Source organism: Pangasianodon hypophthalmus, chromosome 15 (genome assembly GCF_027358585.1).
Source record: "Pangasianodon hypophthalmus isolate fPanHyp1 chromosome 15, fPanHyp1.pri, whole genome shotgun sequence".
Lineage (NCBI taxonomy): Eukaryota > Metazoa > Chordata > Actinopteri > Siluriformes > Pangasiidae > Pangasianodon > Pangasianodon hypophthalmus.
In genome coordinates, this window is record NC_069724.1 from 12,222,247 (window position 1) to 12,235,432 (window position 13,186).

The 13,186-nt window shown below is 36.7% G+C and overlaps 1 protein-coding gene across 1 annotated transcript in view; it reads left to right on the forward strand.

The window, feature by feature from the left end:
* Positions 1 to 13,087, forward strand: part of si:dkey-247m21.3 (5-hydroxytryptamine receptor 4) — a 49,331-nt gene extending 36,244 nt beyond the window's left edge. The window contains exon 7 of the mRNA XM_026941275.3: positions 11,314 to 13,087. Within this exon, the coding sequence (XP_026797076.1) occupies positions 11,314 to 11,407 (94 nt within the window). The 3' untranslated portion in view covers positions 11,408 to 13,087. The remainder of the gene's footprint in view (positions 1 to 11,313) is intronic.
* Positions 13,088 to 13,186: the final 99 nt, after the last annotated feature.

A 13,186-nucleotide genomic window follows, 5' to 3' on the forward strand; every position in this document is an offset into this window, starting at 1 on the left:
AAACAGTTAAATCTGTAGATAGAAAGTGCTAATAACTATGAAGTGTGTTATCACATATACAAATATGTCATGGGAATTAGTGTATTATTTAAAGTGTTTAAAATCTCAGCCTTTTTTCATTTCCCTTATACCTATTCCTTTAATTGTATTTACAATTTTGAGAGTGTTTACAAACCCACTGCTTGGAATTTAACCCTTTCTAGCAGTACACTGGCGTTTCACCAGCGGAATGGAAATTGACTTACCAGATATTTTCAATCAGTATAAACAAATGAATTATTTTATCACTACAAGTCTGTTATATAGTCAGGATATTGTTGGGTTTCTGTGTGTAAAGTATCGTGACTCTGTGTTTAGCTGCTGATGAGCAGGGCGATGGGAAATGAGAAGAGTGTGAGCCCCCTACTGGGCAAACAATTCACATCTCTCTACAATAACACTAGTACAGAGATAAAACGGACAGCACGACTAAAGCTTTTTTTGATAGTAAAACACCAGGTACATCTGCCACAATAAAATTATAACATTTAAACCTAGTAGGGTAGGTAAAATGAGAAATAATAAAATATGAAAAACTGCAAAATCTTAAAGCTCTGAGTGTCTAATTTCATATGAGCCATTAACCACTACTGTGGAGTTTCTTACATTTTATACCACAGTGCCGCTGAATGCTCAATTCTGATTGGTCAGAAGTAGTAGCAGCCGAGAGTAATGCAGCTGCAAATCACTTTGTTTTAATGTGCTTGTAGATGTTATTTTTACATTTGTGGAAGGAGTCTCCAGTGTCAGTGCTTTGTAACAGTGGTAAAGCTATAACTTCTGCCACATGTGGTATAAAATGTAAGAAACTCCATGTGTAGTGGTTAATGGCTCATATGAAATTAGTGTGACATCACAAATAAATTCAGTGACGAATGTGGGCATCCCCAAAACAGGCACAAATTCAGTTTTTTGGCCTCTGGTAAAAATTGTTAAGCAGAAGTTGTAATAGTACATTCTGAAGAAATGAAATGCTAAAGCAGTAAGACGTTATTGGACATTGTCTGAGCCATAATGACCATAAATAAGCAACAGCAGCTGTGTTTAAGTATAAAACACATGTTGTTTACCATGAAAATGACCTATAGTGCAGATGAACGGTGTCGTTTGTGTCAGTAATATACATACTAAAGCGACTGTTGTACACTAACTGCGGCTCTTAAGCTTAATGGCTTTAAAAGCATGGGGATGTACTAATGTCAGCAGCTGGTTGGTTCTGTATCTCTGTCGGAGCCCGTACCTGTGGGGAGGCTAATTGTTCTGAAGCCACTCAGTAGTGAAGGATGTGGACTTAGTGGTGCATTCAAGTTCTGCTCTGAAGCCATTATGTGTCTCCAGCTTTTAGGGTTGTGGCTTTTTTAGTCGTTATTGCATATGGTGGACTGTTTTAATTTCAATCAATATCCAGTTTGGTTCAAGTGTAGCGATAAACATACATCACTACATTCATTATTTAAGCCTAAACTGGACCATAGCCTTATTTGAACTTCTGTTTTTGTGCTTTTATAAAGCTTCCTTTGCCTTATTATCACTATTCAATTTTTTTTTTCATCACAAAAATAACACAAATAAGCAAAGAATTTTAAAATAGATAACAACCAACATAGAATGTACATAGACACTCTGCAGGACAATTACAAAAGAGGAAAACCGCAACACTGTCATTTCATGATGTGATATTAGTATAAAATTACATATTAAGTTACAGTGTTTAAGGAAAATTAATTTTTGTATGCAGAAACGGGAAGCTGAAAAACTCATTTAGTGTTATCATGGCTTATCTTTCTGATTTGTCAGAGTGTGTTGATGAATTTTCTACACCAACAGTTCTCACAGTAGTGCAGCTGGAAATCACAGATTTATATTAATGTGCTCATTCTAATGTTATTGTTTCTATAGTAAAAGCTCATTCACAGGGAGTTAAATGGAAGGCAATTTACTTAATCTAAGACTAATAATAAACAGAAATTCTTTTTGTCTTGCTGTGGTCCCTGGAGGACTAGTCGTTAGGCTTTGGTGTGCCTAACCACTAGTCCTACAGGGACCACAGCAAGACAAAACCCACGGCCTGGGTTTGATTCCCAGCCATACGGCAGTACGCTCTCAGTGCCAGTCCCACGCCCAGATAAAATTGGGGAGGGTTGTGTCAGGAAGGGCATCTAAAATCAAAATATGTGGACCAATGATCTGCTGTGGTGACCCCTAACGGGAGCAGCTGAAAGAGGAAAAACAACTTTTTGTCCTGCTAATTTATAAATTCTGCAATGTGTCCACATAATTGCTTTTAAAGCGAATTGTCCATATTCAAATCTCCTAGCTAGCTAAGCTAGTTTCTAACATGCTATGGCATTTCATAAAAAAAAAAAAAGATCTGTCCGTTGATGCAGTGCATTTAAAGAAGGAACCAAGATGAGTCTAAGAATAGATATTTTCTCACCTCTACATCCTACATCCACTTTCCATTTAGTAAGATATACAATACAAGACACAATACATGGGGTATACTTTTTTCCACAGCATGTGGTGATGCTGTGGTCGAGGATGTCGGATAGTAATAATAGAGTAAAGCTGTGAATTTGGATTACTGTGATTAGCATTTCAAAGAGGACATAGGTTTCATTTTAATCCTTCATTTGACTGAATTTTGTTATCTATTTAGGGTTGTATACAAGTGCATTTAATTTAGATTCTAATGTGGTGCAGAAAAATAATGATGGTGTTATTCACAGGAATAGTAAATCACTATGAGCTGTAGTTGAAGCACTGGCTTTATATTAGCCAAAGACATGAAGCCTGAGACAGAAGACGGACTGCCTTTTGGTAAATGCATCTCAAAACACAGGGCGATGTGAGAATCTGTTTGGACATATGGGGAGTATTACTGAACATGATGCGCATAATGTACCTCATAAAAGAGAGAACAGAGCCATGCTGGATCACTGATCTTATCTGACAAAGTCTTAATATAGTAAAGGTTCATGTGAACGGTCTGAAATGCCTTCCTGAAATACTTGCTGACCTGAGGGTAACTCCAATATTTTTCATTTCTACATGACAGCTTAAGCACTAATCTATAATCTCTCTGATTTTTTCCACTGCTATTTGTGGTACTATTTAAAATTAGTGAAGATATACTGTATACACTGTTAATATAGAATGATTTCTATGTGATGAGTTTGTATTACAGAATACCTACTGCAGCGAGTGTTTTATTCTGAGCCAACATCCCATTTCTCTTTGAGCTTTGAAGATTTGTTCTGTTCAGTCAGCTAAGCTATGTTCTTCACAAAATGAGCAAAAGTGACACTTCTAAAAGTTTAATTGATTAATTTTGGTTATGCCTAATAGGTGTAGGGAATCCTATGGACAAAGCTCATATGCCGTTTGGTTACAGAATTAATTCTGTTTAGAACTGTGTATTTTAAAGCTTTAATAATAAGATTCATATTTGTTGGAGCTTCAGAAGTTATCATCCGGGATTGATCACAGTTATATTTTGGACGGCGGAAACATTTGGATTTGAGTTCCGAACAGTTCAGTAACCTACAATTTTAAGTCAGGAAGAATTTTCCTTGGAAAGCATTCAAACTCCTCTTCCATCATGAGATCATTTCAGAGAGGATAAAAAAAAAATGTTGATACAGACCTCACATATTTGACTTTGGCAAGGCGTCTGGAAAGGAACTTCTGAAAGGCCTCTTGGATAGTAAACATGCTGTGAAGCATGTGGGCCTGTCATATTGCTGTGTGTTTGCTCTGGGTGTTTGTTACAGCGACAGCTTGAAGCAGAAGTTTGAAGAAAATGTGGATGGACTTGGGCAGTTTGCACAGGAAGGGGGTAGGGTGGGAAGAAGAGAGGAGCAAGGAACTCACATATGAGAAATGTGGATGTGATGATGAACTTTCCTGGCTTTTGTAGCAGACAGGCTGAAAATTCCACATTTGTACCCTACTAAATCAGACCCAAGTCAATCACCTATACTGTTTTATCATGCACCAATCCTTTAATCCTCCAGTCTAGACTAAACTCTGCATGGGATAAAGCAGAGCAGAAAAGAAGACCCCTGTTTTTATGTACTAGAAACTTGGAGGTAATTGTTTTATGTAAAAATAAAAGGAAGGCTAAATGGACAATTTTGTCAAGCTAATCACACTAAAGCCATGTGATGTGTCAAATGACACTGTGATACTTGTAGAGTTTCTGCCCCATAATCTTCTCATTCATGACTGACGATGTTTTTATTATCAGGTTCTTTCTGTAATCCAATATATGCAACCATGTCCCAGACTGAGGAATGAAATTTAAGTCCACCATAAAGCTTTTATGATACTGGAACTCCAAAGTTAAACACCAGGTATTAACCACTGCTCAGGACAAGAAAAATATTGAGGCCACTTCCTGTCTAAAGTAATCATACAAATCGCAGTTTTATGAAGTTCGTAAATCTGTAACACATCTCACTTTATGGGTTTATACACGTCATCGTTTTACACCCGGAGGTTTGACAGTTTGTAACTTCCATTTGAAAGCATTACACTACTGAGACGTTTCAGTCAAAACTCTTGATCAAGAATTGTGACCATTTGCTTTGGCAGCATCTGTACTTTTGAAATATCAGTTACAATCACAGTTTCATTTATGATTGATTTATTAATCTGATTATAGATTTGCAATTTATAAATGAACGACCATAAGTGCATTTTGTGTATGATTACTTTTGACAAGAAAGTAACTTGAGGGGTCTATGCAATGACAAGAAGATTGCTTTCAGGGGGTTGGGTGGGGCGACTAACTAAGACAAGAAACTAGATTAAGCCTAGGCAAGGCAAGGCAAAGAAAAGAAAACTCAACATGAAAACAAAAAGCACTCATCGTGCAAATATAAAATATTGGCAAACATACCAACTATGCACAAACACACAATGCTCCACAACTAAGGAGGGAAAACACAGAACTTAAATAGGGAACTAATTGGGTAAACACAAAACAGGTGAGCACAATCAAGGAAGGAATTGGAGCAGACAACAAAAGAAGGAATTCAAAAAATGAGAGAGTGTGGCCTCTGGTGGTCTGGGGAGGAATTGGCCATGGTGATCCATGGACAAAACCTTGGACCACACACCACAGGATTGGTTCAAGGAATCATTCAAGCAAGTGGTTTGGATTTCCTGATTTACTGCATTGTGTGTAATTTGCATAGAACTGAGAAAATGTTCTTCACTTGTTTCTTGGAAGAGGTTCCTAGGCTAGGCAGATTTTTTTGGGCACTGTTGCCTCTCCCTAAATAAAGCCTGTCCACTTTTGCTTTCCTGATTATTTTGGACAAATCTGAAGAGACAGGAGTCCAATGATTCTGCTCACAGGATGAAGTCAGTGGTCCCAGTGGGTCTGCTTACTAGATGATGGACAGAGCCATCACCTTGAGAAACATTTATATGTTGTTTGTACTATATGTTGTAGGCAATGTTGTGACACAACAACAATGCTGTGAACCATGATAAAAAGTTAGGCAATTATTGCAAAATAAAAATCTTTCTACTAACACAAGCACACTTTAATGTGGACTAAAAAGGGAAAAAAAAGGGAACTGCAGGACTTTATGGCAGGGCTGGGCAATATGATGATATTATATCGATATTGTGATAAATTGTCACAATACGCTTTTCTGAGATGATCTTGGATATCTTTACTTAACTTTTTCATTATTTTTAATAACAATTACAAACTTTAGAAGCAGCTGATTTGATGTTAAAGTTTTGAATCTTTAAAATTGTAAAATGTGAATTTTAAATTTAAAAAAACTTTCTGCCTTTTCAGTGTTTTTATAGACATTAAATAAGAGTATCATCAAAAAAATTTTAAAGGTTAATTTTTTACAACACAACATTGCTGTTTTGTTTGACAACCCTCTATATATATATATATATATATATATATATATATATATATATATATATATATATTTATATATATTTATATACACTAGTCAACATTTGAAGTGATCAAAACCTTTCATCAAAGTTGTCCTAAAACCAAAATGTGTTTCTTTCACAATTCATGCATAACATGTAAGTCTGTTATTAATCAATGTTGTCATTAATGAAATATCAACCTTTGTGGCTTTTGATGGCCTCCAGACATGATTGTTTGTCATTAGGTACCAACTGACCTGTAACAGGTGTCCGTAATTGGGAACTGGTCATCATTTAAGGCTCTGAAAGCTTCACTTGTGGTCAGAAAGCATTGAAAATGCCACGTTTAGTGAGATTGCAGGATTCTGACCTCAAAAGGGCCATTGGGATGCTGCAAGGAGGCATGACTCAGCGTGAAGTTGCAGACGCAGTGGAAACATCTCAAAATGTCTTCTCCAGAGCCTGGAACAGGTTCAGAAGGTCTGGTAGTGTGAGTAGAAGGCATGGTGGAGGCAAACAACGGGTCACACACCAAATCAAGACCAATACTTGACCATGCATGCCCGCAGAAATCGTTTCATGCCTGCAGTCAGCCTGTGAAATGACCTTCAGGAGGCAACAGGGGTACGAGTGTCCACTCAGACTGTGAGGAGACGACTTCATGAAGTTGGCTTGAGAGAAGACCATGCACTTCATGTTTGTTTTACAGTACCAACTCAGCTTTTTGATCTGCTGTAACACGTGCAATAACATCTTGTTTTGTTGAACTGGAAAAAGCTTTCTTTCCTGTTTTGGGTCCTGCTTCAAGCTCTGATGCTCTGATGCTCCACACAGAGTGAGTACAGTACAGTACAGTACAGTATTGCACTGCAAGCAATAATGTTTAAGAGGCATTTCCAGTCCATTGTGACTTCAGGTGAATGACAGAAGTACTGAACAGCCAACAGTTTTTTGGTGCACTCTTGTCTTCACGAATGCGTGACAAGCCACTTCACACCTTGTGACAAACAATCATGTCTGGGCACCATCAAAAGTAATGAGGCATGAAATTCCACTGATGACAACATTGATTAATAGCAGACTTACATGTTATACATGAATTTTGAACAATACCCATTCTTGACTTAGGACAACTTTGATGAACTTTTTTGATCCACTTCAAATGTTGACTACTGTGTGTGTATATATATATATATATATATATATATATATATATATATATATATAATATTAATGATACAATATACTGTATGATACTATATATTGTGATTATACATTGTAGAAATGCCTTCAAATATTGTGATATGACATATCACCCACCTCTACTGGCAGGACATGAAGCAGGTACAAGCAAAAAACTGTTCTGTGAACTCTTTCATAAACCTTTTTATTTCCTGCACAAGGATAAACTGTGTTTAATGCTTTTGGATCTGAGCCATGCTTTATCTTGGAATGATCTGTTATGCTATCTTTGCGGATTTTATTACACAAAAATGCAATGTAATTAATTTCTCCTCCGTAAAATATAATGAGCTTGTTTCACAAGGACCCTCGCCAGTTCTTGTCTTATTTTCATAGACTGTGACTGCTGTCAAGTAACTAATATTTACATTTATTTTTAAAAAGAAGAAAAACAGATGTGACAATCAAACTGAGGAGCTGTGTAAGCATCTCTGTTGAAATTTAGACTAAAATGTAACGTTATTTATCCACCTTCACATTCAGACAGTTTTAACTACAGTATATACTAAGAATGTACAGAATATAAGCAACAGTGGCACCACCACGTATTTCAGTATAAAAAACCTAATTTTCAAGATAGAAAGCTTAACACTGTTTTCCTACCCTTCCCTTGGTGTCAGGAAACTTCCAAAATTTTGAAATGAAATTAAAACTTGATTTTAATTTAAACCTGTTACTGTATGGCATTGTAGTAGCTCAATATTTAAATTTACCCCAATTTCTCAAAAAGAGGCATTTTGGGCCCCCTATGGGTCAAATGCCCCCAAGCTGAGGTACTCGTGATGGCCCAAGGTGTAGACAAACAAGAAGTAATAGTGACAAAAGAGTAGCAGAAAACATCCTGAGGGACGAGGGATAGACCTGACTCCTGATCTATTAGACATGTGGACTCATAATGATTAATGGTACACTCCACCCTGAAGCACATTTAATATATTTATATTGAAATATTTGTGATGTGTTTAGCAATTCTGGTGCTAGCTCATTGGTTGGTGCTATATTTTCATTATTCCTGTGACAATTAAGTGGTCGTGTACCGTGCTGGTGTCAGTAGGACATTTAATAGGCATTTAATAGGAGAAAAAAATTCTGAGATGTCAAACGTAAGGGATAACAGTCAGATATCAAAGAACAAGAGCTTTTTTGTCACCATTTTCCAGCGACGTTCAACATCAAATTAATGAGAAATACAGTGTAGAATAGTGGAGACATCGGTGCAAACACTGGACTCAAAGTCCCAGAATGTAATGGAGATACACGACTCAGTTTAGATGAAAGACTCGGCTTGGCTAGTTAGTGATCTAAAGATGACGAGAACAATGGCGTTGACGGTGTAATAGTGTGAACAGAGTGTTTGAGCAGAGTGTACAGATGAGGAGGTGAGAGAGCCGAACAGATTAAAGGAGTAATGTGCCGCTGCCTTGCATTTTAGATGAAGAATAATTTCCACTGCGTGACTGTCAGTGGGCAATTAAACAACATTAAGTAACTAGGTAATGTAGGAAACAGCCAAAGTGAATATTAACCAAATTGTTGATGAAAGACATTTAAGCCAAAAAAAAAGTAAAGAATTTAATTATAAAATGAATTGTTTGCACAATTGAAGGTCACATATTAATTAGATCACATATTGATTGATTGATCAGGGTGGATTTTTCCTTTTTCCTAGTACTTAGTATACACCAAGTTAATTTTTTTTTTTACCATGTACATATACATTTACCATGTAGGTATACAATGTTAAAGATTTATTAATACTACCCCAAATAATATCAGGTCACTGGTGGTCCCAAGATGGCCCCTTTCCATTGATGGACACCTATAGAGTGACTTATATGGTGGTGGACATAATAAAATAGTGGGAGCCAAAAGCCTGAGACCACTAAAGAAAATGCTTCTATTTTGCATGCTTTACAAATTGTGCTTTAATTACACAAATGATATTATCAGCAATAACTTGAGTGAAAAGTTAAATTTTTAAAGAATATTTACATGAATTTGAAAATTTTCTTGGTATTTGGCTTTAATGACAGTGTGCACTCGAGCTGGCATGGACTCCACAAGTTTGTGTAAAACCTGATGATTCAAGTTCGATGAAAACCGTCTTTAGACATGTCGTCTGAACACGTTCTTCAGTGGAAAGGATCAGTCTCAAGGAATATCTGACCTTTTTGTACAAAGAAGTTACAAATATCACAGTCAACAGTGACCAACAAGTTGCACAGAATCTTGAATATTTAATAGTTTGAACATTTTCTTTTTAATTATCTGTGTAAAACTTTCTGTTTATTTCCAGTTATAAATGAAAAGAAAAACAACAGAATTTCAGTGTGGTCTCAGACTTTTGGATCCCGCTGTATGTAAAGTCCAGGTTTGGGTCAGAGTTAGCCTTGGTGGTAAAATAACCAGGCTTACCTTCTATATTTCATGTACTTATCAGGAGCACTTTTATCGAGGTGCCATCTCCAGTTCTGCCGGAGCTCCTGGCACACAGATTCAATGGGCAGGCCCATAATAATAGGTATTTCCCGATGATTCTGTCCACGTTGTGGCTAAATTCATTGTCTCTGTTTTTGTAATGCCTCTGGGGTTCTTTAGTGAAGATTTCTCAGTCACAATGCAGTATCAGTAGCAGGTGAATAATGTAAAAGACCATTCTGTCGCACCGCTTCGAACTTAACTGTAGGTAACTGAGAAATCGTGTTGCATCAAAAGTTCCCCTCTGTTCGTCCATGTGCTGTCTTGCCATACAAAGATGGAGAATGAAGTTATTTGATTGCACATTCTTATAAATGAAAAATGCTGTGGTGAATAAATTGTCCCTGCATCATTTTACTTTTTCATGTTCAGTCATTAGCAGTAGGGTCTTGTATGCGGATTGCAGACCAAACAGGAAGAAGGAATTTTTATTACATTAGCCAGCTAGCTAACATGCCCTAGCCAGGAATGCTAACAAAAATTTTGAGTTACATAAATAAATGTTTGCAGCATTGTATAACCACTATGCTAATCAGCAAGCTGACATGAGCTAACCAGCCAGGATTTCAGGGAGAATTTTTGTTAGCTAACTGACAGTTAGTTAACTTATAACAGTAAGTTATAGTCATATTTGATCATAATATTTACAGCGGATGCTAGGCAGCTAGCTAACATGAGCTAACCTGACAGGACATTTGAGAAGACGTATTCAATATATATACTGCCTATGCTAGCAAGCTGACATCACCTATCTTGACAGGATTTCTGGGAGAAATTTAAAGTCATCATTTGTAAATGTCATATTCATTGCTAACAATAGTCAGCTAGCTAATGTGGTAACTTGGAAGGATTTCAGAGAGAATTTTTAAGCCATATTCTTAAATGTTCATAATATATACTGTCTGTGCTAACTAGCTCATCAACATCAGCTAACATCATGGGATTTCTAAACAAATTTGTAAGCCATATTTATAATCTTTACTACTAATGCTAGCTAGCTAGTGATGTAGCATGAGCTAACATTCACAGATTTCCGAGAATTTTTTAAAGCCGTATTTATATATGTGTGTAATACACACTACTAACTGACATGTCATGACATAGCTGACAGGATTTTAAAAAGAAATTTTAAGTCATATTTATGAATGTTCATAATATATACTGCTTATGCTAGCTAGTGGAGTAACATCAGCTAATTTGACAAGATTTCTTAGAGAACTGCTAAGTCACCATTGGTTCAAAAAAATTCACTCCTTACTCCTAGTTAGCTCTAGCAAGTGTTAGTCGTGAAGATTATGAAAATGGCTCAAAATTATCTCTGATGTCCTGTTAGCTAAGCTCCAGTTCACTAGATAGCAAGTGTTAATAATAAAAGTTATGAATATGGCTTAAAGATTCTCTCAGAAATCCTATCAATTTAGTTCATGTTAGCTAACTGACATTTTGACTGTATCATAAAACTAATTTTGAGGACTAAAGGTGTGTCTGAGTTCATATTATGGGCTGCAATCTACAGACAGACCCTCATTGTTTGTAAATCCTTTTGTAAGTGCGTGTTATTTTCGTTATTTCTTGTTCATTGTGTATCCTGATAGAAACACTAGTTACACTAGTGCTAATGTCAGTGTTGTCCCTCCACAGGTTGTCATTTCTTCCAAACCGAAGCTACAGTGACAACGGCAAACGAATCCTTTCTAGTGAACAGGAATCTCTGGATTCTGCTGGCGTTTTCTAACAGAGACAATACAAACCTACAGATGGCAGCAAGCTGTTACTACAAACCAGCATCAGCACACAGATGGAAGACATGGCTTCTTCAAATAAGCCAGAGATGCTCCAGTGCTCCAATACTCATGGATTTTTACCTTTTGTGACAAACCTGGAGTTGAATCACTACAATGAACCTTGTGAAAGAGCATCTCACAGACTTTGCTCAGGTCATGGTAAAGGGTAAGCCAAGCACAACAGCACATGAGAGATGATTAGCTGTGAATGTGAGTGAACCTAATTACACGAAGGAAAAAATTACAGTAGTGGATGCTACAAAGAAAAATCCCTAGCTGACCTCCAACTTGACCAAATGTCATTTCAAAGAGGCCACGAGGAGCACTGACCTCTCCGTTTCTCTTTTATGGAACTGACACTGCCAGGCTGTAACTGTTGGGAAATGATTACAAGTGAATTTATCATGGTCTAGTATCAGGGTGAGCCATGTGGCTTGCTCAGAGATTACTTAAAGAAAAATGTACACAATTTTCCTCATACCCCAAACACAGACCTTTTAGTGTCTGACATTTGCTTTATTAGTTTTGTGCCGGATCTACAAGGATGACGCAGTTATGAGCATCTTGCAAACTTCACATCTTAGTCAGTGTCTCAAACAGACTTTATGTGGTTTTTGACAGTAATATATTTTGTATGAATGCGGAAAACATTCTTAGCTCCATCTTGAAGCCGAATCACTATACAGTCTAGTACTATTAATGTTTTTTTTGTTTTTGTTTTTTTTTTAACAATGCTAAACTCACATCAGTGAGCTTCCTTCAGCTACATCAGGCAGAAAAAGTGCTGGGAAAAAAAAATTGCTGCTCACGTTATGTGCACACTGTAACCATAACAACACTCGTCCATACATTCTAGTATCAGCGGTTGAGAAAACACACCTAGTGTGAAAACAGCTTTCATCTACTAGCTCCAGTGCAAAATTAAATCGTGGACACCAAACATGTCTTAACCCCACTTTGGGTAAGAGGAACAGTGTGTACATTTGAATTGTGGCTGAACTGTTCTTTTAAAGCTAATATTTCCATCAACACACGGAAGATCAGCCTGTGGTAGATCTACTTCTCTCCTTAGATGGATTGCTCTATTTATTTTTGTGTACAATTTGGCTTCAGAAGTAAGGAGCAACAACATTTGTCACTGTGTGACATTTCTTATTGTACCTTCTTGTATTCTCTGATATGATTTTGTGTGTTGAAATATGGTTTAAAATATACCTGTGGGACAGAAGTGTTGAAGTTTTACTGTTAAAAAAAAAAGAAAAGAAAAAAAAAAAGAAAAAGGGGCAAAAAAAAGAAAATACTTGTGCTCAGTATTCTATCTATTCAAAAAATTTTCAATTACAGCACACATTCTTTACATGAAACAAAACTTGATAAATGACATATTAATATTAAAGTATCTTCCTATTATGTAATCTGGACAGCTAGAAGAAAGTTCTGAGATGGCGGCTTAATGACAAATGGTTAATTACTTAAAACGCTTCATGATGCCCTGAAAGCACAAAATCATTATACCATTGTGTTTAAGTGAGTCAATTACACATTAAGAAAAAGCGTGACTAAGAAAAATGCAAACTATGTTACAATGAGATGAGCCAACTGCACCCACTCTCGCACCCACTCTCGCACCCACTCTCACACCCACTCTCACACACACACACACACACACACACACACACACAAAAAAAAAAGAGCATTTGCACTCTGAGTCTCACTCAGCTTTAACCAGT